This window comes from Odocoileus virginianus, chromosome X (assembly GCF_023699985.2).
Source record: "Odocoileus virginianus isolate 20LAN1187 ecotype Illinois chromosome X, Ovbor_1.2, whole genome shotgun sequence".
NCBI classification, from domain to species: Eukaryota; Metazoa; Chordata; class Mammalia; order Artiodactyla; family Cervidae; genus Odocoileus; species Odocoileus virginianus.
Window position 1 is genome coordinate 42,466,628 of NC_069708.1, and position 22,679 is coordinate 42,489,306.

Genomic DNA, 22,679 nt, shown 5'->3' on the forward strand with positions numbered 1-22,679 from the left:
TTTCAAAAATAAGTTGGCTTTCATTTCCACCTGCCCTAAACCTGTTTAACTAATCTGTTTTAAGCTAACTGGATTTTAATCTTGAAGAATATTTGTAAACTCATCCAAACTGAGAAGTAAAATCTGTATATACCATCATTTTAAAAATATCTTTCTGTTTGTTTACATTCTCTCTACCTATCATGTAGATATTATTATTATTATAATATTTTGCTTAGCAGCACCTATATCTTCAAGTTGCTGCTTCACCTTCATAAAGTTCAATAAAGACTGATATTATAAAAGATTAATATTTCTGTAAAACAAGCACAGCTGTGTGTGCATATTACATACATGCTCTGTAGATTCAGTCCAGTGATTACTATGGAATATTATCTGGAACAATTGATTTGAGCAAATTCTTGGAATATTTCATGCAAAGATGGGCTCAATAAAGGACAGAAAAGGTAGGGACCTAACAGAAGCTGAAGAGATTAAGAAGAGGTGGCAAGAATACACAGAAGAATGGTACAAAAAAGACCTTCATGACCCAGAAAATCCCAATGGTGTGAGCACTCACCTAGAGCCAGACATCCTGGAATGTGAAATCAAGTGGGCCTTACGAAGCATCATTATGAACAAAGCTAGTGGAGGTGATGGAATTCCAGTTGAGCTATTTCAAATCCTGAAAGATGACGCTGTGAAAGTGCTGCACTCAATATGCCAGCAAATTTGGAAAACTCAGCAGTGGCCACAGGACTGGAAAAGGGCTGTTTTCACTCCAATCCCAAAGAAAGGCAATGCCAAAGAATGCTCACACTACTATGCAATTGCACTCATCTCACACGCTAGTAAAGTAATGCTAAAAATTCTCCCAGCCAGGCTTCAGCAATACATGAACCATGAACTTCCAGATGTCCAAGCTGGTTTTAGAAAAGGCAGAGGAACCAGAGATCAAATTGCCAACATCCACTGGAGCATTGAAAAAGCAAGAGAGTTTCAGAAAAACATCTATTTCTGCTTTATTGACTATGCCAAAGCCTTTGACTGTGTGGATCACAATAAACTGTGGAAAATTCTTAAAGAGATGGGAATACCAGACCACCTGACCTGCCTCTTGAGAAACCTGTATGCAGGTCAGGAGGCAACAGTTGGAACTGGACATGGAACAACAGACTGGCTCCAAATAGGAAAAGTACATCAAGGTTGTATATTGTCACTCTGCTTATTTAACTTATATGCAGAGTACATCATGAGAAACACTGGGCTGGAAGAAGCACAAGCTATAATCAAGATTGCCGGGAGAATCATTAATAACCTCAGATATGCAGATGCCACCACCATTATTGCAGAAAGTGAAGAGGAACTAAAAAGCCTCCTGATGAAATTAAAAGAGGAGAGTGAAAAATTTGGCTTAAAACTCAACATTCAGAAAACTAAGATCATGGCATCTTGTCCCATCACTTCATGACAAATAGATGTGGAAACAGTGTCAGACTTTTTCTGGGCTCCAATATCACTGCAGATGATGCTTACAGCCATGAAATTAAACATGCTTCCTCCTTGGAGGGAAAGTTATAACCAACCTAGACAGCATATTAAAAAGCAGAGACATGACTTTGCCAGCAAAGGTCCATCTAGTCAAGGCTATGGTTTTTCCAGTGGTCATGTATGGATGTGATATTTGGACTATAAAGAAAGCTGAGTGCTGACGAATTGATGCTTTTAAGCTGTGGTGTTGGAGAAGACTCTTGAGAGTCCCTTGGACTGCAGGGAGATCCAACCAGTCCATCCTAGAGGAGATCAGTCCTGGGTGTTCATTGCAAGGACTGATGTTGAAGCTGAAACTCCAATATTTTGGCCACCTGATGAGAAGAGCTGACTCATTTGAAAAGACTCTGATGCTTGGAAAGATTGAAGGCAGGTGGAGAAGGGGATGACAGAAGATGAGATGGTTGGATGGCATCATCTTCTGGATGATGGTTGGATGGCATCAAACTCGATGGACATGAGTTTGGGTGGACTCCAGGAGGTGGTGATGGACTAGGAGGCCTGGCATGCTGCAGTTCATTGGGGTTGCAAAGAGTCAGATATGACTGAGTGACTGAACTGAACTGAATTCTTGTGAGAACATCACTATACACCCTTCATCACTATGAAAAGGAGATGATATTTTGCATTCTCCCCTTGGTCTATGTACCTTTTTGACTTGCTTATATAAGACCTATATACTCAGTTTTGCAAAAGCTAGAATGATCAGTCCCTTCAGCATTATATCCTAACATGGTCTCTCAAAGACCTTCTATGAACATGTTAAAGAGGATTGGTACTAGATACAAAATAAATCTTATAGGGAGTATTCAGTATCACTTAGTGATAAAAAGATCTTCCAAGTCCTGCTATTAGTGCTTACTAACTGTGAATACTTGAACAAGGTCTTTGACATTCTCAACCCCATTTCTTCATTTGCAAAATGAGGATCACTACGTTAACTACATAATTTTTTTTTGAGAATACATAAAATAATACATATCAAGTGCTTCATACAATGCATTGGCAGACTAACTGTCTACAGAGAATGTGAGCAACTCATTCAAGCTTATATGAAACTGGATGTTAACTAATTCATAATTAAAGCCAAACAAGTTTATTCTTCTATTACAGTAGCACATAGATTTATCATTTCTATCAAAACATGACCTTCTCCTCCTCCCTAATATCAAGTAATATATTCTTTGTCTTTATTTTACTTTATGATTAAGCTGGTGCATACTTTCTGTCTTGGAGAGTGCTTAAGTATAATTAATCATTAATCTTTCTTTGCTAGAGATAAAAAAATACCCTAATGACTGTAGACTCATCTATCAAGAGGCATATTAACCTATCAGTTGTAATTACTTCAATTTGTTGTTGGCATCAGAAAGCAGAAATACCTTAATGACATCATATTCTTTGTTTTTTTGATGTTTGACTAGGAAAATAAAATAAAATTATAACTTTATCATTAGTTAGTTAATAGTCCCAGTATATTCAAATAATATATTTATTTTTTCAAGCATGTCATTTTTATAATATTATATTTTCTCTTTATCCCTTTCACCCTCTCTTAGCTTTCATATGCCCCTTTCAAGTGCATATTAATAGGAAATGCTTGGGGTTTTTTGCATATTATTTTTGGCTTTTTGAGGATTTGTGACAAGACATGACAATAATGTCAATAGCTATATCTTTGTAAATTTGAATTTGTGCCATGAAAGTTGAGAAATGATACTGACAAGAACTAAATGTTTTTCTTTTCCCTGTGGCATAGGATAGAATGAACAGTTGATTGGCTTCTAATTAAATTAATGAGAGAGAAAATAGGTTAATTGGGCACCACTGTAAAAATAATTCAGTGTATAGAAAAATTATTGATAACTACAAAAATCTTGGGGGAGGAATACATAGAAAAAATCAATATGAACATTTATTGTATACATAAGTAAATGTTATTTTGTTTATTTTCTAGATCCTCTAAGTGATTTACTCATATCATGTCCAATTTTCTGAACAGTCTTTCTGAAGAATAGGGATTACAAATGCACAGTAGACCTTAACAAAAATGGAATAAGGGGTTCAGAGAGAGCTAATTAACTTTCTCAGGAACAAAACCTCTTAAGTGCCAAAATAGAGAATCAAGCCCAGGTCTGTCTGACCCTTAACACTTACCTTTCCCCACAGCTTGACATCACTTGAATAGAATGTATTCAAGTGTTGTTCTCAGCAGTTAAGGTTTTGACCATCCAGAAAGTAAAACTCTCTGGTAAATCTGCCAGCCAGAGAGTAAGCTAAATATATAGGAAAGGATATGATGGGTCAAGCCTTCTGCACTATTTTAATGATCACTAATTAAATGTCGTGTTTGGGGGCAAACTGCTGAAGGTAGCAAAGTAAAACTTCTCAAGCTGTTTTAGAAAACTATAAAATTTGGTTGCAGATGATTTGGTCCTAAGTATTGTTCAGCTCATGTAGACATTGTATAAATATGCATGTCCCTTAAAAGATGTCTCATTTAATATTAAAATATTTCCCCCCAGAGTAACATCACTGCAACGGACAATCCATTTTGTCATTGCCATCCAATGTCATATCAACTTTCCTCAATGATGCACTGCTTTTTGGCCAAAATGATGATATTTATTAGTTTGGATGAGTCACCTCTTTTGCTTACTAATCTGCCCACAGGCTCTTTTGAAAACCTTTCTAGATATATAGGGAATTATAACTGGTCTAGCTCACTCTAAAATTTCATATTATTAAATTGGTCCACAAATGTTTTATCCACTCATCTCCTCATTATTTCTCCCTCATAATGTGCTAGACAGCTGTGAGCTACATTTTCTTTCTATAAATAGTAAGAGTAATGTTAGACATTTCTCACGTCTCAGAAAAAGAAAAAAAAAAGACACTGATAAAGATTGAAATTTGACATTAGCTAGTGCTATCATAAACTTCACTTTGTGCCCTCCAAAGTTCACCCTGGAAGTCAGTGGCAAGGTTCTTCTCCAACTCTCTCCATCACTGCTTTGGTCACCCTGCCCACAATGTTCACATAGTCTCCCTAAGGGAGTGATCATGTGCCCTAATGAACACATTTTTTTTTTAACTTCCAGGGAAAGGGATTTTGTAATAGTGAAACAGTTAGCCTTTCTGGTACTTAATAGCTTACACAATCATAAATTTCTTTCTTTTACTCACTCATCATCATTTTTCTTATATCCTGAACCTAAAACTTGCTCTTTCTTGTTTGATTTATATTTTCAAAATTGTCCTTTACCTTACAATTCATCATAACTTTTTTAAATGTTTTTTTTTTTTTTCAGCATTCTCCCCAAATGCCCTGTTTCTTCACCCTTTTTTTCTATGGATTCACTTTGAATTAAGATACTTTCAGATACTTAACTAGATATTTTTCAGTATACTCTAAGAGTGAGGTTAAAAGACATGTAGTCAGTTCTAAAGAGACGGATGAAACTGGAACCCATTATACAGAGTGAAGTAAGCCAGAAAGATAAAGACCAATACAGTATACTAACGCATATATATGGAATTTAGAAAGATGGTAACGATAACCCTACATGCAAAACAGAAAAAGAGATACAGATGTACAGAACAGACTTTTGGACTCTGTGGGAGAAGGTGAGGGTGGGATGTTTTGAGTGAACAGCATTGAAACATGTATATTATCTAGGGTGAAACAGGTCACCAGCCCAGGCTGGATGCATGAGACAAGTGCTCGGGCCTGGTGCACTGGGAAGACCCAGAGGGATCGGGTGGAGAGGGAGGTGGGAGGGGGGATCGGGATGGGGTATACGTGTAAATTCATGGCTGATTCATGTCAGTGTATGACAAAAACCACTACAATATTGTAAAGTAATTAGCCTTCAACTAATAAAAATAAATGGAAAAATAAAATTTAAAAAAAAAGACATGTAGTAAACAGTTGTTGATGGTGGCTTAGTTGCTAAGTCATGTCTGACTCTTGCAACTGCATGGACTGTAGCCAGCTCCTCTGTCCATGAGATTCTCCAAGAGAGAATACTAGAGTGGGTGGCTATTCCCTTCTTCAGGGGATCTTCCCGACACAGGGATCAAACCTGTGTGTACTGCATTGCAGGTAGATTCTTTACCATCTGAGCCACCAGGGAAGCCCAAATGCAAGCATATGTTGGATCAAAATTCTATTTTCATTTATTATATATTATGCAGAGTTAAAATATAAATACCAAGACGTCTCACTACCCAGATACTACCTTTATCTCTATTGAGTCTAAGCACTGATCCTCTTGAAAGATCTCTTTCCCTTTTCTCTCTTTAAATTTCTCGGTAGTTGTGAAAAAGGGTTTATAATATGAAGCAAACAAACCATGCCATAAATCAGGTAGAGTTAATAGAGGAAGACTCAGCCTGGTGGGCTGCCGTCTATGGGGTCACACAGAGTCGGACGCGACTGAAGCGACTTAGCAGCAGCAACAGCAGATTGATTAACTACCTAGACGGGGTAAACCTCTCAGATGTCCAACTTTTGCTCTATGTCTCTTATCCAAAATCTGAATTCTCTACCTATTCATTTCCCAGAAGGAGCTCTTGTGAATGCATACTATGGTGAAATTAAGGCAATTATATGCATCTGCTGTATCCTCTGATTTCTGACAATATGGATATCCATTCCCACCTATCAGTTATTTCATACTTATTTTTGTACCTCTACAAAATGATCTGTGTTTAATTTTCATTGGAGCAGTAATTTTCAGGGTCAATTTGACCTTTTCCTTTCTACAACTAAATATATAGATTAAATTTATCTTGGCATTCAGTCCCTGTAACAGACTCATTTCAATATACTGTCATTTTGTGCCTTGCCATTCCCTTGAGATCTCATAACTGAACAAAAGTTAACTTAATAGCAGGATAGATAAGAGAATGTCATCTTTAGAATGTGTATTGGCAATACCTAAGTCTAGTGCATGGTTTGTGCTCATGTCTTTGACCAAGACCCTGTTTATTCTACTATAAGGAACTCCATGACTTTTGATAACTGACCTGCAACCTACCCAAATAAGTAAATCTGATAATGATAAACAGCTTTGAAATTTTTTTTCTTATGTAGTTAGTAAGTAACACTACCAGAAAATAGTCCTTAAATTGAATCTGTATAGAATTTTCATTAACTATTACATCTTCAACCCATAAACTCAAGCTTAAACTTAGTTTCCATGTGGTGTTATTATTAATATCATCATATTCTTTTTATCCACTTTGAATTCTCTTTGTGATATTTGCTAACTTTTCCTTCTAAATTGTGGGGGATTTTTTCATTTAACTTTATTAGTTGGAGGCTAATTACTTTACAATATTGTAGTGGGTTTTGTCATACATTGACATGAATCAGCCATGGAGTTACATGTATTCCCCAATTGTGTTTTCTTCAACTCGGCAAGAAACTCCTTGCTTTTTCCTTTAGCACAGTCATAGAGTTAAGAAAAATATAAAAATAATTAAGCTATTGACAAAAGTGGTACTGCATAAAATTATACAAATATTTTTTAACATGGACTCATTTTACCAGGTATTGGCCAATCAGATATACAATTGCTTATTGAAAAATTAACATAGTCTCTATCAACCTCACCTAAAAAATATCCTAAAAATTCCTAACCATAGCCTTTCTTGAAGTCAATATATTAAGTTTCAATTGATAACCATTTAAAGGAAAAATAGTGCAATGATAATGCAGTTTTAGCTAGTGAATAGAATTCATTTATTAGGTCATTTCCAAGTTTTTGCTTTAATTTTTCAAACAAGGAGATAAAACACAAAGTGGTAGGAAATGACCTAAGAATTAATTAGGATACAAAATTAAGAAATGGGACTTGGTAATTGGGCTGCAGATTCCCTCTGTTTCCTGTAACTAAATATTTCTGAGCTGTCAAAATACAATAAATCAGCATCTGAACTTTAAAGAGAGTACCTTTCCTTGCAATAAAAGTCATTCTTAATTCATCACAGGAGGTTTATGTCCTTGTAGACTGACTTTAGCATTTCTTTCCTTTCTTTTTATACCACCTGCAACATTTGATACATGGTTCCATTTCTATGATCACTAGCAGCTTTTGGAGTACTGAAGGTGGTGGGAGGCAAGTGAGGAAAAGAAAAAATTCATGAGTTTTCCATGAAGCTGAAACTCTAGATGAATTGAGTTTTTATGAGCTCTACTCTACTTTCTTAGCTATTTAATTGCTCATGTCTACATGGGGGAAGTCGTTTTGGTCTACATTGTATAATTTCATAAAAACATAGCATCACATTTTAAACTAAACACTGCATTTCCTAAAATTTAAAACTTTTATGCTATAAAAGTGGTTGGAAATAGAAAGATATTTTTACTGAAAAATACTGATGTCACATGGTAAAAACATAAATTGAGTAGATTTTAAAAATAGAGATAGCTAATGCACATGTATGTTTATATTCAAAATAAAAATAATGTATTCTATTCTACTGTAAGAAATGCACTTTTTGATTTTAAGTTATGGCTAACTTGACATGAAAATTTTAAAATATTTGCAACATTATTACTGAAATCATATATTTAACTAAATAAGCATTGTAATATCTGATATATTGTCTTTGATGAGTATGAAGCTTGAACAGAAGTGTATATAGTGCCTTATTAGACAGAGGGCTTCCCTTGTGGCTGAGACAGTTAAGAATCTGCTTGTAATGAAGGAGACTGGGGTTGAGTCTTTTGGTCAGGAAGATACCCTGGAGAAGGGAATGTCAATCCACTCCAGTATTTTTGCCTGGAGAAGCCCATGGACAGAGGAGGCTGGTGGGTTACAATCCAGGGGGGTCACAAAGAGTCAGACATGACTGAATAACTAACACGAGTTAGCCAGAATACAAGATTAAAGTATTTGGATCATAAATTATAGAAATGCCCAACAGATCACATGCATAAATAAAGATTTTTTTAGATTAATGTAATATATAAAAATGAATTCAGTATCTTCATTTAACAGTGTTATAATAGGATAATTTCCCATTAAGAATATTTAAATCACTGAACACATTTTTTTTTTTCCTTTTTAATTACATATGTTACGATTCCCTGGTGGCTCAGTGGTAAAGAATCCACCTGCCAATGCAAGAGAGGCGGGTTCCATCCCTGGGTCAGGAAGATCCCCTAGAGAAGGAAAAGGCAAACCACCTCCGTATTTTTGCCTGGAGAATCTCATGGGCAGAGGAGCCTAGGCGGTTATAGTCCATGGGGATGAAAAGGAGTCAGACCTGACTTAGTGACTAAACAACAACATGATTCCAATATTTTTAGAAAGCTTATAACCTATTTCAAAATGCTAGCTATTTTGACAAATAGAATATGATTATTTAATACAGGTTGAGAAATTATCCCTAAAGCTAATTGGTTAAAAAAAAAAACTTATCAGACACTACACTTGAAAACACTTTGTAAAAGATAAATACCCCAAATGTATGCATCTATTCAAAAATCCTGTCCAAGGTAAGTTATCTAATACAATTGATATTTCTTTGAAAGGGCATTCTTTCATTCCTTCAAGATCTTAGTATATTTTTAACTCAAATGTCTAAATTATACCTCACTTATAAAACTACCTTCCCTTCTTTCCGTCAATAATGCTAAGCATATTTTAAAACTAATCATGATTTATTATGAATGAATGTAAGAATGTATGAGTGAGTGAAATGGACCCTAATCTGACAGATAAACCGATAGCTCTTTGAGTGTGAAAACCATTCCACATTCCCACGTGAATAGATGAAAATGAAAGGAGAGCATGAGAACAACCTCTAAATGCTCTCCTAGTCCTAAATACAAATCAAAAGAGGAATGAGATTAGTAACTGTGAAACTAGTGTTAAAAGAAACTCTCTTTGTTTAAAGAGATTTGATTATTTTTCCAAGAACAGGTAGTCACATAATGCAGCTAAGAAAATTAAAGAGAAATTTCCTCATAAGACAAGTAAAATTACACACAGAGAGACAGATATACACATACATGCACAATGCACATACATTTAATGCGTTCTACATTGTGACAGCTAGAACTGGACATGGAACAATGGACTGGTTCCAAATTGGGGAAGGAATACATTAAAGCTGTATATTGTCACCCTGCTTATGTAACTTATATGCAGAATACTCCATGCAAAATGCCAGGCTGGATGAAGCACAAGCTGGAATCAAGATTGCCAGGAGAAATAACAACTTCAGATATGCAGATGATACCACTCTAAAAGCAGAAAATGAAGAGGAACTAAAGAGCCTTTTGATGAAAGTGAGAGAGAAGAGTGGAAAAGCTGGCTTAAAACTCAACATTCAGAAAACAAATATCATGGCATCTGGTCCCATCACTTCATGGCAAACAGATGGGGTAACAATGCAAACAGTGACAAACTTTATTCTTTGAGGGGCGGGGGGCTCCAAAATCACTGCAGATGGTGACTGCAGCCATGAAATTAAAAGATGCTTACTCCTTGGAAGGAAAGCTATGAAAAACCTAGACAGTATTTTAAAAAGCAGAGACATTGTTTTGCCAACAGGTCTGTCTAGTCAAAGCTATGGTTTTTCTAGTAGTCATGAATGGATATAAGAGTTAGACTATAAAGAAAGCTGAGCTCCAAAGAATTGATGCTTTTGAACTGTGGTGTTGGCGAAGACTCTTGAGAGTCCCTTGCACTGCATAGAGATCAAACTAGTCAATCCTAAAGAAAATCAGTCCTGAATATTCATAAGGACTGATGCTGAAGCTGAAACTCCAATACTTTGGCCACCTGATGCAGAGCTGACTCATTAGAAAATACCCTGATGCTGGGAAAGACTGAAGGTCGGAAGAGAAGGGACCAACAGAGGATGAGATGGTTGGATGGCATCATCAACTCTATGGACATGAGTTTGAGTAAGCTCCTGGAAATGGTGAAGCACAGGGAAGCCTGGCTTGTTGCCGTCCATGGGGTCGCAGAGCTGGACATGACTGAGTGACTGAACAAAAACAATGTTTGTGACAGGAATTCTTAGTGAAATTCCAGTTCAATCCCTTTTCATGTATCTCTGAAAAGACTATATCACTTACGGTTTAATAAGAATTTGAATTATTGCTAATATCTCTGAGAAAAGAAGAGGTAATATTTGTACAAAAGTTTTGAAATTCAAAGGAAGAATAGTCAGCAGTGTTTATCATTTTACCCACTACCTACAAAGTTATATGTAACTGAAGTGAGAAAATTAGAGCACTAGCAGTGAGACAGGAAATTATGTCCAGTTTAAACCCTAACTTTTGTTACATTATTAATTGATGAAATATTAATACAGGATTGATAAAGGTCACAGAGGGAATCACTGAATAATATACAAATCAGATCCACACACCTTATAAGTAAACGACTCTATGTTAGATTTATATTGCTGACTTGAGTAAAGGGTAGAGCTCCTTAAAACACCACCTTTTTTCCTGAAGCATTATAGTTAACACTTTAGAAAAGTCCCCTTTTTATGTGCTTATAGGATGAATGATTTTTTAAAGCAAATCAAGAGTAAAGAACACATTTGGATTGATGTTTACAGAATAGGCGGTAATTAGTGTTGCAATTTGTGTTGATGTAACGAGTAAAGCACCATTGCTTGTTTTCGGATGGGTTATTCATACTAAATGCTTTAGTCAGGGTTTCTAGTGTTAATTTAGATTTATTCCATGCTGTAAATGTTGTTCTAACAGCAGAAAAAGGCTCTGATGCCTTTCAGAGAAATGTTAATCACAGTCCACTGAATCTATATGTAATATTATTTAGTGCCATTATCACTCTTAGAAATTTCCAAATTTTTACTTCTCTGTTATTTATTTGTGTTCATGGGCCTCATTAATGTAGTAGAGCCCTTGTACTCTAACGAGAAAGAGCAACTACAAGAGCAAATCTCAGTTTTAGCTTTTGCCAATAGTAGCATTGCGATGACAATGAATACGCAGAGAATTAATGAATGTAAAATCATGAATGATTACATACAAGAAGCCAAAGCAGATCACACATTCATTCTCTGGGTTTCTTTCAGTGGCTGAAGAAAAAGAAAATAGAATTAGCTGACTCAAAGTCCTGCCAGTAGAGACTGGCATTTTATAAAGTATGCTCTCCAAAATCCTAATAAAGAGGGAGATGTTTTCAAAAAGTAAAACTAAATAAATACAGGTTCTGTGATTTGTTTGTTAATTAAAAAAGAAAACTGGAAGTACTTATAACTTGAATCAATAAAGTTTCCCATCATTTTTGATTTGGTAGAAATAGTAATTGAAAATTATATAAGGATTTATTGGGAAGAAACAGTCACAATAATTTTCTATAATATACTTTACTTTAGCAAAGACTGTTTTTGTGTGTGTGTGTGTGTGTGAAACAGGGTTTTGTAAATAAAATATTTGTAATAGACATATTGTATTTCAAGTGATTTGAAATACTCTGACAGTATGCTTGCCTCTGAAATTAAAAAAAAAAAATAGAAAAGAAATCTTTGAACCTGAGAATTACCTTTCAATTCAGGCAGTCTTCAAAGAGAAAAAAAAAATAGTTTTAGAAAAGTTTAAAATTTTTGTTTTCCTTATTAATCTTTGAACCCCAAATTCAAGGTACATATTAGATTTCCTAATTAGTCTTCATCTAAGAAGAGGTGGCAAGAATACACTGAACAACTATACAAAAATGATCTTCATGATCCAGATAACTGTAATGGTGTGATCACTCAAATACAGCAAGACATCCTGGAGCCCAAAGTTAGGCGGGCCTCAGGAAGTATCACTATGAAGAAAGCTAGTGGAGGTGATGAAATTCCAGCTGAGCTATTTCAAGTCCTAAAAGATGATGCTGTTAAAATGCTGCTCTCAATATGCCAGCAGATTTTGAAAATTCAGCAGTGACCACAGAAATGGAAAAGGTCAGTTTTCATTCCAGTCCCAAAGAAAGACAATGCCAAAGAATGTTCAAACAACTACATAATCTCACATGCTAGCTAATTCTCCAAATTCTCCAAGTGAGGCTTCAACAGTATGTGAACCAAGAATGTACAGATGTTCAAGCTGGATTTAGAAAAAGTAGATGAACCAGAGAACAAATTTCCAACATCTGTTGGATCATTGACAAAGCAAGAGAGTTTCAGAAAAACATCTACTTCTGCTTTATTAACTACGTCAAAGCCTTTGACTGTGTGGATCACAACAAACTGGAAAATTCTGAAAGAGATGGGAATACCAGACCACCTGACCTGCCTCCTGAGAAATCTGTATGTGGGTCAATAAGCAACAGTTAGAACTGGACATGGAACAACAGACTGGTTTCAAATTGGGAAAGGAGTATGTCAGGGCTGTATATTGTCACCCTGCTTATTTAACTTATGCATACATACATTGCAGAGTACATCATGTGAAATGCTGGGTTGGAGGAAGCACAAGCTGAAATTAAGATTGCCATGAGAAATATCAATAATCTTACATATGCAAATGACACCACCCTTATGGCAGAAAAGGAAGAGGAACTGAAGAGCCTCTTGATGAAAGTGAAAGAGGAGAGTGAAAAATCTGGCTTAAAACTCAACATTAAAAAAAACACAAAGATCATGGCATCCAGTCCCATCATTTCATGGCAAACAGATGAGGAAACAGTGACAGATTTTATTTTCTTGGGCTCCAAAATCACTGCAAATGGTGACTGCAGGCATGAAATTAAAAAATGCTTGTTCCTTGGAAGAAAAGTTATGACCAAACTAGATAGCATATTAAAAAGCAGAGACATTACTTTGCCAACAAAGGTCCATCTATCCAAGCTATGGTTTTTCCAGTAGTCATGTATGGATGTGAGAGTTGAACTGTGAAGAAAGCTGAGCACTGAAGAATTGATGCTTTTGAACTGTGGTGTTGGAGAAGACTCTTGAGAGTCCCTTGGACTGCAAGGAGATCAAACCAGTCCATTCTAAAGGAAATCAGTCCTGAATATTCATTGGAAGGATTGATGCTAAAACTGAAGCTCCAATATTTTGGCCGCCTGATAGGAAGAACTGACTCATGGTTAAAGACCTTGATGCTGGGAAAGATCGAAGGCAGGAGGAGAAGGGGATGACAGAGCATGAGATGGTTGGATGGCATCACTGACTCTATGGACAAGAGTTTGAACAAACACCAGGAGCTGGTGGTGGACAGAGAGGCTTGGTGTGCTGTAGTTCATGGGGTCACAAACAGTCAGACACGATTGAGGGACTGAACTGAGCTGAACTGTGGAGGATGGGGGTGGAGTAGAAGTTGCCCCAATAAGATTCAAAATCATTTGAATATTGACTATTTTGAAAAATTAGCTTGACTTTCCCTTTTATGTAAAATATTTAGAAATACAAACTTTCTTGAGTAGGTTGGGGGAAAGAATTCAATTTTATCATTGCTGTTGATGTATACAAACAACATCAAAGAACCTAAAGATACAAACTAGAAAGAACATAAAGCCTTTCCCCAGTCACAAGTGCGATCCATAGCTGTCAAGCAGGAGAAATCCCAGACATGGATGCTGATAGTGCCGCTTTCTTAATACTTTGTCATGCATGTCCTTTCCAAAGACCTTGTGGTCTCTTTCTAGGTGGCTCATTGGTAAAGAATCCACCTGCCAATGCAGAAGATGCAGGAAACCCAGGGTTCGATCCCTGGGTCAGGAAGATCACCTGGATAAGGAAATGGCAATGCATTCCAGTATTCTTGCCTGGAAAATCCCATGGATAGTGGAGCTTGGCAGGCTACAGTCCATGGCGTCCCAAAGAGTCTGACACAACTTAGCGACTGAGCACACATGCACGTGGTCTTTAGTACATAAGGTACAATAATGCTTCACACTGGTTCTGTGCTTAAAGAATAAGATTACAAAACTTTATTTATTTTTTTTTATTAAAAGTTTGCTTTATTTTTCTGTTGAATCAAGTATCAATACTATCTCCCAATTACATTTTATGCCTTACAAACATTAGCACAGTTAGTATCACCTCATCAACAACTGAATAATAAATCAAACTAGGTCCCGGTGGTTATGTCCATATCTAGATTGCCAGGGTGATCAGGAACTCTTATTTATTTGCTTTAGCTTTTAGTTCTTGGTTATATCTCCAAATACGAAAGAGCTGAGAGGCTCCTGCTGTCCCAACAAAGAAATTAACAGCAAATAGACTCCAGTTTTTTGGAATAATTACAAGTGAGTATCTTGACCAAATAAAGCCTGTAGCCATCAAAACAGCAGACTGAGCCGTGCTGAGTTTCTCTGCAGGTCTGGCCATGTCAGCCAATCCAGCACACACCAGCCCCCATTTCATAATTGGAGCCCAGAAAAATACTGTTCTGGGACCTGCCGGGTGGTTGTACAACGGCCTCAGTTTTTCAGGCAGCAGGAGCTCCACTCTATCAAGGACCCGGTGGTAGGTGGCCCGCAGGCCCCGGACGCCGGCGGCTGACATTTCTGCGGACGAGTGATCGTGGGCAGCCGGGTGGTAGCGTGGCCGCGTGCTCGTCCCTGGCTGGCAATGTAGGGCAGCCCGTCACTCTCCCCTGTATCAACGCCTCGCGCCCTCTCTCCCCGGGTGCCTGCCCTCCCCGTGGCTGAGCCTGACCCCACAGCGAACCACCCTTTGGCCCTCGCCCAGAAAAGGTTGTGGGGGCGGAGACTCTAAGATTACAAAACTTTAAAAGGGTATACAAGGAATGCAGCCTCAAATAATCCAAAGATAGAATATGTTATGTGATTCATCATTTAAGTGATGAATATCTGAATCATGTATTTTTAGCTCATTTTTTCTTCCTTCCTTTCTTTCTTTCTTGGTCTCACTTGACAACTGATTACCATAGAAACAATTGTAGTAGTCACATAGTCACCATGATGGTCACAAGATTCTATGTAAAGCTTTTAGAATTATCCTTTCATGAATGGAAAGTAGTATGAGTGCTTAGTCGTGTCCGACTCTTGGCAGCCCCAAGGACAGTAGCCTGCTAGGCTTTTCTGTCTATGGAATTCTCCAGGTAAAAATGCTGGAGTGGGTTGCCATTTCCTTCTCCAGGAAAGTAGTATAGATGGTGCCAATTTCAATTGATATTAAAATATATTGGTAACAAATGTATATGTATAATGCATTTTTTAAAATTTCTCAAATCAATGCATTATCCCCCCAAACTCTCTTATATTGGAAGAAACACATCTGAGGCACTTCCACATGTGAGAGAAACAGTAAAGATGGAAAGGCTTCCTTGAGCCAAAAAAATCTATACCTGTAGATAGATAGCTAGAACAATTTGGTAGGAATAAAGTTTCAATTTCAAAATGTGGAGACATACACAGAATCTTAATTCAAATCCTCTGTGATTTCTTTAAAGGATTTAGAACTAAATGTAGTATCTTAAAATTAACTTTGTAAATAAAACTCTATCCCTGGTATACAAAAAGCAAAGAGTAAGACATCCATAGGTGTTATCAAAAATGCCAAAGCTTCATCTTTTAGCAGAATGTCAGTGTTCTCATTTTTAAACTGAAGATGTCAAAGTTATCTCCCCTGTAAGTGAATATAATTTTCTGTAATATAAATCATTGACAGAAATATGCTGTTTTCTGAACATCTGAACTCTGTGTGCATAAGTAAGTAAGTGTTAGTTACTCAGTCATGCCCGACTCTTTGCGACCCCATGGACTGCAGCCCACCAGGCTCCTCTCTCCATGAGGTTTTTCAGGCAGGGATACTGGACTGGGTTGCCATTTCCTTCTCCAGGGGATCTTCCCAACCCAGGGATCGAACCCAGGTCTCCTGCACTGCAGGCAGATTCTTTACTGTCTGTGTGCATACCCTTAGTAAATTTGTTTCATTCATAAATGTGTTCCTACACATTATTTGTTTGAGCTAGCTTATTTGTTATTAACATATTATATATAATGCTCTGAAAATTTGCTCAACAAGATTTTATGAAAAATTGAATTTTTTATGAATATCTTAAACAAGCAGGTAAATATTTATACTCAAACTGGAAAAAAAACCTTATCTTGACTTTATTTGGTGTACCTTAGAACTTGACATGGAAAGTATTAATATTAAGCCACTGACCCATTTATGTAATCTTTCTTAGCTATGAGCTTTCCTGAGTTTAGTAAGAGTCTTATATTGTCAAAATAATAAAGTCAATTATCTCTTCCAGAGAGAAAATCATGAAAGATTATGGCCTAACATTGTGCCTGAAGGACTGTAAAAGATCTTTGAGTTCATTAATTTCACTAATGTGAATAATATAATAACTATTTTTCATCAGTATTCTAAGGATAAATGAGATTTTTCTGTCATGCTGCAGTAATGTATTAGTAATGATACCACAGAGGCACCTCAATAATTATGCTAACCAGTGCAGGGACAAACTAGGCACTGGGTAAAATAAGATCTAATATATGGAATTTCTCAAAAGAAAGATTTATCAATGGAAATGTATTTTAAGTGTGGTGGGCTCTACAGTACTCTGAGAGTATTTGGTCTCTTCTTTTATCTTTCAAATTTCCATTATTGCTATCCAGAAAGATTAGCTATTGATAAATATAGTGTTCATTCTTCCAAAGTAGTCAATAAAAGAGAAGTGAGGACATCAGTAAGAAACTCTTTTCATACAGAGTTTATATTATCCTAAATTCAGTTGCACTTGTTTTCTCTTTAAGAAATTAGACTTAATGTTACCTTTACTATTCAAACATAAGAAGTAGCTCTAACGTGCCTTCATTTTTTAAAGAAAAAAAATATTTACTAAATACAGTATACTAAAAAATACTATATTATAATTATCATCAAGTAAATCTATGCTGCAATTAAGCATATATAAGAATAAATAGTAGAGACAAGATGTCTTTAGTCAGATTGTGGTGAATAAATTAGGAAATAGTATGGATGAAAGAAAAGATACAGATTAAAGTAACATACAGCATAGAAACTGAAAAGATGTTCACAATATGATGCAGTGAGATTTAAGAATATATTAAAAAGAACTCAGGATTAGTTGAGGATTAATGCATTTAGTAAGGAGATGTTTCCTTTTTTAAAATTTCAAACATTAAAAACAGATTAGAACAGAATGAGAAGTTTGTTTGGAAACCTTGAGAAGGATACAATATTCAAGAAATAATACTAATAATATATCTTTGAGAGAAAATTTTTAAAAGAGGAACATGATATATTCTAAACTAAATATATAACTAAATATATATGTATATTTACATAATTATATATAAAACTATGTATAATTATATATAAAATATATAACTAAAATATAACCCTAATGGTTGTGATATTATGACAATCTTATATGTATAATACAATTTTCTTTAATAAATATTTATTGGATCTTCTACAACAGGTCTTGTTCTAGGTAGCTCTGTTATATCAGAGGATAAAACAGACGAAAAAAAAAATTACCTGCCTTCTCTGAATTTATATTTTAGTGGTGAAAGAGAAAAAATAAACAATCAACCTGAGGATAACTTTGTAATTGTTAGAAGGTGACAAGCACTATGGAAAAATTTAGTGCAAAGATAGGAAGTTTGCAAGTTGATTTTTAGGAGCTGGCCAGATCACATTTTAAATAGTCCTGTCTAGGTAGAAATCTTGAAAAGGTGATGATTTTGTAAGACCTGAAGCAAATGACCTTATTTACTAATTACATTACATAAATTTGATATGTCTATAGTTTATGTAACCTAAGGCTTATTATCTACTGTGAATACTTTTATATTCTATAATAGGGAAAAGGAAAAATTACACTTACATGTATAAGACTTTTGAAATTATATTAAATTATCAGACTCTGGCTTTAGAACTTTTGGTGGCACAGTGGTAAGAATCCAGGAGAAGCAAGAGACACAAGTTTAATCCCTGGGTTGGGAAGATTCCCTGGAGTAGAAATAATATCCCACTCCAGTATTCTTGCCTGGAATATTCCATGGACAGAAGAGCCTGGCAGGCTACAGTCCATACAGTTACAGAGTCAGACATGACTGAGCACACACACACACACACAACCATTTTTAAACAAAGATATTCAACATCTTTTCATGTGTTTTTTTGCCATCTGTATGTCTTCCTTGGAGAAATGTCGTTTAGTTCTTTGGCCCATTTTTTGATTGGGTCATTTATTTTTCTGGAATTGAGCTGCAGGAGTTGCTTGTATATTTTTGAGATTAATCCTTTGTCTGTTGCTTCATTTGCTATTATTTTCTCCCAATCTGAGGGCTGTCTTTTCACCTTGCTTATAGTTTCCTTTGTTGTGCAAAAGCTTTTCAGTTTCATTAGGTCCCATTTGTTTATTTTTGCTTTTGTTTCTAAAATTCTGGGATGTGGGTCATAGAGGATCCTGCTGCGATTTATGTCGGAGAGTGTTTTGCCTATGTTCTCCTCTAGGAGTTTTATAGTTTCTGAGGGATGGGGTGGAGAGGGAGGTGGGAGGGGGGACCGGGATGGGGAATACATGTAAATCCATGGCTAATTCATTTCAATGTATGACAAAAACCACTGCAATGTTGTAAAGTAAATAGCCTCCAACTAATAAAAATAAATGGAAAAAAATAAAAAATAAACAAAGATATTCATACTGTATACTTAAGCTTTCCTGAACTTCTTAGAAATTCCTTAAGACATGTATTGCAATAATTTCCATAATATAAGAATAAAAATTGCACAAGCTTCTTAGAGGGTATTTTCTAGGGCAGTAATATTTCAAGAATTAAATTTTAGCTAGTACAACTAGATATTTATTTATAAGAAATTTATTAAATGCTGTTGTGTACCTTAGTCAAAAGACTATAGAACAGATAAAAAACATTAATCTTTTGCTTACTATACAGTATAGCAAAGTCCAATAATTACAAATTTGGAAATATTAGTGAATAATCCTGTTTCTTTGCTATTTTGCAAAGATAAAGATTTATATTATAATAGTTGCCATGGTTTCAACATACATACCAGATATATTGTGGGAGAAGTGTGATTTGTTAATATTAACACCAAATCATATTAGGAATCTTTATTAAATAGTGTTATGTGAATATTCTTATTTGTTCATGTATTTAAAAAGTAAGTATTCTTATTGAGATGAAATAGATGGGGGTGTACAAATCCTTTGTTGAAACTACTAAGCCACCATATTCTATTTTTCTATATTTTATAAAATGTGGGACATTTACCTTAACTTCAATACCAGTGAGATTCATAGAGATGAAGATTTTCCAGGAAGATTGAAATGTTAACATGAAAAAGATTATGGGGAACACAAACTCACTAGAGAAACAGCATATCAAACTCTATAAAACAAAACACTTTATAAATATTGAATATCAAGTTTAAAGGATGAACCTCAAAGATGTTTCTTATCCACCCAGCCAATATGATACCTTTGAGAAGTCAAAGTGTGTGTAAGTGTTAGTCATTTAGTCATGTCTGACTCTTTGTGAACCTGTGGGCTATAGCCCGCCAGGCTCCTCTGCCCACGTAATTTTCCAGGTGAGAAAATTGGAATGGGTAGCCACTCACTTCTTAAGAGAATCTTTCTGACTGAGGGATCAAACCCAGGTCTCCAACTTTGCAGGAAGGCTCTTTACAATCTAAGCCACCAAGGAAGCCTTGAGGAAGCAAAATCTTTTGTCAGTTCTGTGCAAAACAGTTATGTAATAGGAAAGATGAGAAGATATTTTTGTTAACCTAAGATCACTTTATATAAATTCATGTTTTCAAATATGTATCCTTATGGATACTATGTTGGATCTTACCACTTATACTATACCGGATTTTACTCCCATCTTTGCTTCAATTTCTAATTGAATGGCAAATGTGATTACATGATTTAATCTAATGTAGATATTTAATTTTTCTTCTAAATTATTTTATGAACCTTATAAGTCTATTGAAAATAAAGTATGCAATGTTGTTTGATAACATTTTACCTATAGTAGAACTTGGAGAAGGAAATGGCAACCCACTTGAATATTCTTGCCTGGAAAATCTTGTGGACAGAGGAGACTGGCAGGATACAATTCATGCATTCGGAAAGAATCAGACATGACTGAGTGACTGAACACAGTAGAACTTATTTCAAAATTGGAATCAATCTTCTCAGAATCTGTCTCCCCTTTATCAGCTACACTTATTTAGTACTCAAAATCCTTCTTCCAAACTCCTGTGAATGTTGATATTTTGACCTCTTCCCATGAGTTATGAATGTTCTTTAATGGCATCTAAAATGGCAAATCCTTTCTAGAAAATTTTCAACCTACTTTGCCCAGATCCATCAGAGGGATCACTCTTTATGGAAGCTATAGCTTTATGAAATGTATTTATTAAATAATGACTTAAAGTTGAAATCACTCCTTGATCCATGGGCTGCAAAATGAATATTGTGTTAGCAGGCATCAAAAGAATATTAATCTCACTGTTCATCTTTATCAGAAGTCTTTGGTGACTGGCTGCATTGCCAATTAGCAGTATTATTTTGAAAGGAATCTTTTTTTTTTTTTTTTCTGAGCAGTAGTTCTCAACAATGGCTTAAAAAAAGAAACTTCCCTGGTGGTCAGTCCTTAAGACCATGCTTCCGCTGCAGGGGTCGCGGGTTTATCACTGACTGGGGAACTAAGATCCTGCATGCCAGGTGGCTTGGCCAAAAAAAAAATAAATAATAATAAGAAAGAAATCAGATAACCATGTTGTAAACAGATCTGCTGTCATCCAGGCTTTGTTGTTCCATTTATAGAACACAGGCAGAATAGATTTAGCATAATTTAAAGTTCCTAAGTTTTTCAGAATGGTAAATGAATACTGTCTTCCATTTAGTCACCAGCTGGATTAACCTCTAAGAAGAGAATCAGCCTGTCCTTTGAAACTTTGAAGGCAAGCATTGACTGCTCCTCTCTATGATAGTCTTAGATAGTGTCTTCTTCCAGTAGAAGACTGTTGTGTCTACATTGAAAATCTATTGTTTAGTGTATATACCTTAATTAACTAATTAGCCAGATCTTCTGGATAACTTGCTACAGCTCCCATATCAGGGTTTGCTATTTCACCTTACACTTTCATGTTATGTAGATGGTTTCTTGCCTTAAACCCCATGAACCAACCTTTGTTAGCTTCAAGCTTTTTCCTTCAGTTTCCTCACCTCACTCAGCCTCCATAGAATTTGCAATAGTTAGGGCCGTGTTCTAGATTTGGCTTTGGCTTAAGGGGATGTTGTAACTAATCTGATCTATCCAGACCACTAAAACTTTTGCAATATCAGTAATAAAGCTGTTTAGCTTTCTTATCATTAGTGTCTTCATCAGAGTAGCAACTTAACTTTCTTTAAAAACTTTTCTTTTGCATTTCCTTTGCATTGGCAAACTTTCTGTACAAGAGGCCTAGCTTTTGGCCTATCTAAACTTTCACATGCATAAGCTTAATCATTTCTAGCTATTGATTTAGAGAGAGAGACCTGTAACTGTTCCTTTAACTTAAACACTTAGAGACTTTTCTGGGGTTATTATTGCCTAATTTCAATATTGTTTTGTCTCAGGGAACAGGGAAGCTCAGAAAGAGGGAGATGAGGGAACAGCTGATCCATGGAGTAGTCCAAACTAAAGCAATATTTATCCAACATTTATTAAAACTGTTATATTATATGAGCATGATTAATGGTCAATCAGTAGGTTCAGTCACTCAGCCGTGTCTGACTCTTTGCTACACCATGAATTGCAGCACGCCAGGCCTCCCTGTCCATCACCAACTTTTGGAGTTTACACAAACTCATGTCCATCAAGATGGTGATGTCATCCAACCATCTCATCCTCTGTCGTCCCCTTCTCCTCCTACCCCCAATCCCTCCCAGCATCAGGGTCTTTTCCAATGAGTCAACTCTTTGTATGAGGTTGCCAAAGTATTGGATTTACAGCTTCAGCATCAGTCCTTCCAATGAACACCCAGGACTGATCTCCTTTAGGATGGACTGGTTGGATCTCCTTGCAGTCCTAGGACTCTCAAGAGTCTTCCTCCAACACCACAGTTCAAAAGCATCAATTCTTCGGCACTCAGCTTTCTTCACAGTCCAACTCTCACATCCACACATGACCACTGGAAAA

The 22,679-nt window shown here is 35.9% G+C and overlaps 2 protein-coding genes across 6 annotated transcripts in view; one reads left to right on the forward strand and one right to left on the reverse strand.

Annotated features, from left to right (window-relative positions):
* Window positions 1-22,679, forward strand: part of PCDH11X (protocadherin 11 X-linked) — a 958,739-nt gene that overhangs the window by 842,435 nt on the left and 93,625 nt on the right. The gene's annotated exons all lie outside the window — the stretch shown is intronic.
* LOC110137162 (mitochondrial pyruvate carrier 2) lies at window positions 14,447-15,223 on the reverse strand. The gene has a single exon (XM_020893395.2). The coding sequence runs from the start codon at window positions 15,022-15,024 to the stop codon at window positions 14,641-14,643; it is 384 nt and encodes a 127-aa protein (XP_020749054.1). The 5' UTR covers window positions 15,025-15,223; the 3' UTR covers window positions 14,447-14,640.